General features: G+C 59.0%; 1 protein-coding gene across 1 annotated transcript in view; it reads right to left on the bottom strand.

Moving 5' to 3' along the window:
- Positions 1–4,454, bottom strand: part of LOC140453920 (uncharacterized) — a 5,592-nt gene extending 1,138 nt beyond the window's left edge. Inside the window, exons 1-4 of the mRNA XM_072548773.1 lie at positions 4,451–4,454; positions 3,270–3,575; positions 1,170–1,415; positions 259–383 (exon numbers count right to left, since the gene is read on the bottom strand). Coding sequence (XP_072404874.1) covers positions 259–383; positions 1,170–1,415; positions 3,270–3,575; positions 4,451–4,454 — 681 coding nt within the window. The remainder of the gene's footprint in view (positions 1–258; positions 384–1,169; positions 1,416–3,269; positions 3,576–4,450) is intronic.
- Positions 4,455–4,864: the final 410 nt, after the last annotated feature.

A 4,864-nucleotide genomic window follows, 5' to 3' on the forward strand; every position in this document is an offset into this window, starting at 1 on the left:
CTGGAGACTAGGCCCGAAGCCTGAAGACCTGATCAGAAACCTAGAGACTAGGCCAGAAGCCTGGAGGCTAGGCCTGAAGCCTGGAGAATAGGCCTGAAGCCTGGAGGCTAGGCCTGAAGCCTGGAGGCTAGGCCCGATGCTTGGTGGTTAGGACAGACACCTGGAGGTTAGGCCAGAAGCCTGCAGAATAGGCCCGCAGCCTGGAGATTAGGCCCGAGGCCACTCATCAGCCCTGGGGACGGGGGGAAGGAGACCCACCTTAACCTTGCGGGCGATGGCGAGCACGCTCAGAGCCACGATGAGCACCAGGAGGGTAAAGAGCACTACCAATGTTGCCCGTCCCGGGAAGGAGGTGGGGAGGTCCGAACCGAGGGGGGCCATGTCTGTAAAGGTAAGAAAGAGTTGAGCGATCGGCCATTTTAACGTAGGCCCCGAGGTCAGGTCCCCGCCCAGATCCACACTCGGAGCACCGTGCGCAGTTCCCAGGTCTCTCTCTCTCGCTTCCCCAGGGACAGGGGGGGGTTAGATACAGAGTAAAGCTCCCTCTACACCGTCCCCCCACTCCCAGGGACAGGGGGTTAGATACAGAGTAAAGCTCCCTCTACACCGTCCCCCCACTCCCAGGGACAGGGGGCTAGATATAGAGTAAAGCTCCCTCTACACCATCCCCCCCACTCCCAGGGACAGGGGGTTAGATACAGAGTAAAGCTCCCTCTACACTGTCCCCTCACTCCCAGGGACAGGGAGTTAGATACAGAGTAAAGCTCCCTCTACACTGTCCCCTCACTCCCAGGGACAGGGAGTTAGATACAGAGTAAAGCTTCCTCTACACCGTCCCCCACTCCCAGGGACAGGGAGTTAGATACAGAGTAAAGCTCCCGCTACACCATTCCCAGGTACAGGGTGGGTTAGACGCAGAGTAAAGCTCCCTCTACACCGTTCCCAGGGACAGGTTAGGGAGTTAGACGCAGAGTAAATCTCCCTCTACACAGTTCCCAGGGTCAGGGAGGGAGTTAGACGCAGAGTAAAGCTCCCTCTACACCGTTCCCAGGGACAGGTTAGGGAGTTAGACGCAGAGTAAAGCTCCCTCTACACCGTTCCCAGGGACAGGTTAGGGAGTTAGACGCAGAGTAAAGCTCCCTCTACCCCCCGGGGGTGTGGCCTTTTACCTGTCACCTCCAGGTGGACGAGAGCATGTCCGACGACAGACTGGTTGCGGTAGAGGGTGCAGGACCAGTTGCCGGCATCCCCCCAGGTGACGTGGGGCAGGTAGAGGGAGTAGGGGTCCAGGCGGCGCCCCCCACTGGCATTCTGGTGCCCCCAGTCCACCCAGTCCAGGCCCTCGGGGTAACTGGTGCTCAGGTTCAAGGTGAGCGAGGATCCCAGGGTGACTGGGCCCTTCTGGCTGGTCATCACTGGGAGAGGGGGAATGAGGGAGAGGGAGAGGGGGAGAGGGAGAGGGAGAGAGGGAGAGGGAGAGGGAGAGGGAGAGAGAGGGAGAGGGAGGGGGAGAGGGAGAGGGAGGGGGAGAGAGAGGGGGAGAGGGGGAGGGGGAGAGAGGGGGAGAGAGGGAGAGGGAGAGGGAGAGAGGGAGAGGGAGAGGGAGAGAGGGAGAGGGAGAGGGAGAGAGGGAGAGGGAGAGAGGGGAGAGGGAGAGGGAGAGGGAGAGGGAGAGAGGGGGAGGGGGGGAGGGAGGGAGAGAGGGAGAGGGAGAGGGGGAGAGGGGGAGAGAGGGAGAGGGGAACGAGGGAGAGGGAGAGGGGAGGGGGAGAGGGAGAGAGGGAGAGGGAGGGGGAGAGGGAGGGAGGGAGGGAGAGGGAGAGGGAGAGGGAGAGAGGGAGAGAGGGAGAGGGGGAGGGGGAGAGGGGGAGAGGGAGAGGGAGAGGGAGAGAGGGAGGGGGAGAGGGAGAGGGGAACGAGGGAGAGGGAGAGGGGAATGAGGGAGAGGGAGAGGGGAGGGGGAGAGGGAGAGAGGGAGAGGGAGGGGGAGAGGGAGAGGGAGAGGGGGAGGGGGGGAGGGAGGGAGAGAGGGAGAGGGAGAGGGGGAGAGGGGGAGAGGGGGAGAGGGAGGAGAGAGGGAGAGGGAGAGGGAGAGAGGGGGAGAGGGAGGAAGGGAGGGGGAGAGGGAGGGAGGGAGAGGGGGAGAGAGGGAGAGAGGGAGAGAGAGAGAGAGAGGCAAGATGTTAGTGTGAATTATCCTGTGAAGTTATCCCTCTCTATCCCCATCCCCATCATCCTAATTCCCCATTGGCCCCCTCCCTAACCCCATACACCATCCAACCATCGCCCCCTTGACGTTCAATGGTGTTACCGTCACTGAATCCCCCTTCCCCCCCCACTATCAACATCCTGGGGGTTACCGTCTCCAACAAGAGAGAATCTAACCATCGCCCCTTGATGTTCAATGGTGTTACCGTCACTGAATCCCCCTTCACCCCCAACTATAAACATCCTGGGGGTTACCGTCTCCAACAAGAGAGAATCTAACCATCGCCCCCTTGACATTCAATGGTGTTACCGTCACTGAATCCCCCTTCCCCCCCCCCCACTATCAACATCCTGGGGGTTACCGTCTCCAACAAGAGAGAATCTAACCATCGCCCCCTTGATGTTCAATGGTGTTACCGTCACTGAATCCCCCTTCCCCCCCCACTATCAACATCCTGGGGGTTACCGTCTCCAACAAGAGAGAATCTAACCATCGCCCCCTTGATGTTCAATGGTGTTACCGTCACTGAATCCCCCTTCACCCCCCAACTATCAACATCCTGGGGGTTACCGTCTCCAACAAGAGAGAATCTAACCATCGCCCCCTTGATGTTCAATGGTGTTACCGTCACTGAATCCCCCTTCCCCCCCCCCCCACTATCAACATCCTGGGGGTTACCGTCTCCAACAAGAGAGAATCTAACCATCGCCCCCTTGATGTTCAATGGTGTTACCGTCACTGAATCCCCCTTCCCCCCCCCACTATCAACATCCTGGGGGTTACCGTCTCCAACAAGAGAGAATCTAACCATCGCCCCCTTGACGTTCAATGGTGTTACCGTCACTGAATCCCCCTTCACCCCCAACTATCAACATCCTGGGGGTTACCGTCTCCAACAAGAGAGAATCTAACCATCGCCCCCTTGACGTTCAATGGTGTTACCGTCACTGAATCCCCCTTTCCCCTCCCCACTATCAACATCCTGGGGGTTACCGTCTCCAACAAGAGAGAATCGAACCATCGCCCCCTTGACGTTCAATGGCGTTACCATCTCACTCACCCTCCATGATCTCCAGCCGGACGTTCCTCTGGACCAGGAGCCCAGAGACGTTGACGTAGCCGGTATAGAGTCCGCGGTCAGAGGCGAGGGCAGGGGACAGGGTCAGGGAAAGCCCGTCCTCGCCCAGCCGGGCGTTGGCTCTCCCGGTGTCCCCCAGCAGCCCGGCCCCGGGATGATCTCCCCTCAGCCAACCGGACGTGTCCCCCGGTGACAGAGCAAACCCCGGCTCCACGGGCAGCCAGAGCCGGGCCGGGGAGCCCGGGAGGGCGTAGACGGTGGGCACAGTGTGCTCCGGGAGGGCAAAACCTGCAGGGTTTGGGGGTGGGGTCAGGGTTCAGGGGGCACAGAGAGAGAGAACTGAGGTCAGAAGGCAGCTGGAGGGAAGGCTCACTCTACACCATCAAACCCAGGAGGGAAGGCTGACTCTACACCATCAAATCCAGGAAGAAAGGCTCACTCTACACCATCAAACCTGGGAGGGAAGGCTGACTCTACACCATCAAAACCCAGGAGGTAAGGCTTGCTCTACACCATCAAAACCCAGGAGGGAAGGCCCTCTCTACACCCAGGGGTAAGGCTCTCTCTACACCCTCAAACCCGAGGGGATAAGACTCACTCTACACCGTCAAACCCAGGAGGTAAGGCTCTTTCTACACCCAGGAGGTAAGGCTCACTCTACACCCTCAAAACCCAGGAGGTAAGGCCCTCTCTACACCCTCAAACCCGGGGGGTAAGGCTTACTCTACACCCTCAAACACAATGGGTAAGGCTAACTCTACACCCTCAAATCCAGGAGGGAAGGCCTACTCTACACCGTCAAACCCGAGAGGGTAAGGCTCTCTCTACACCCAGGGGGTAAGGCTCACTCTAAACCCTCAAACCCAGGAGGTAAGGCCTACTCTACATCCTCAAACCCAGGGGGTAAGGCACACTACACCCTCACACACAGGGAGTAAGGCTCTCTCTACACCCTCACACACAGGGGGTAAGGCTCACTCTACACCCTCATACCCAGGAGGGAAGGCTCACTCTACACCCTCAAATCCCAGGGGGTAAGGCTCACTCTATACCCTCACACTCAGTCGGTAAGGCTTCCTCGATTTCCTCAGGATGGGATGTAAGGCTCCCTCTACACCTTTGCACTGGGTGTAAAACATTTTTTACAATGACCCCCCCCTCACCCATCAAACACCCACAACTACAGTGAATGAGATACAGAGTAAAGCTCCCTCTACACCGTCCCCCCCACTCCCAGGGACAGGGGGGTTAGATACAGAGTAAAGCTCCCTCTACACCATCCCCCCACTCCCAGGGACAGGGAGGGTTAGATACAGAGTAAAGCTCCCTCTACACCGTCCCCCCCACTCCCAGGGACAGGGGGGTTAGATACAGAGTAAAGCTCCCTCTACACCGTCCCCCCCACTCCCAGGGACAGGGGGGTTAGATACAGAGTAAAGCTCCCTCTACACCATCCCCCCACTCCCAGGGACAGGGGGGTTAGATACAGAGTAAAGCTCCCTCTACACCGTCCCCCCCCACTCCCAGGGACAGGGGGGTTAGATACAGAGTAAAGCTCCCTCTACACCGTCCCCCCA

The sequence above is a fragment of the Chiloscyllium punctatum genome, chromosome 28 (assembly GCF_047496795.1).
Source record: "Chiloscyllium punctatum isolate Juve2018m chromosome 28, sChiPun1.3, whole genome shotgun sequence".
Classification (NCBI taxonomy): domain Eukaryota; kingdom Metazoa; phylum Chordata; class Chondrichthyes; order Orectolobiformes; family Hemiscylliidae; genus Chiloscyllium; species Chiloscyllium punctatum.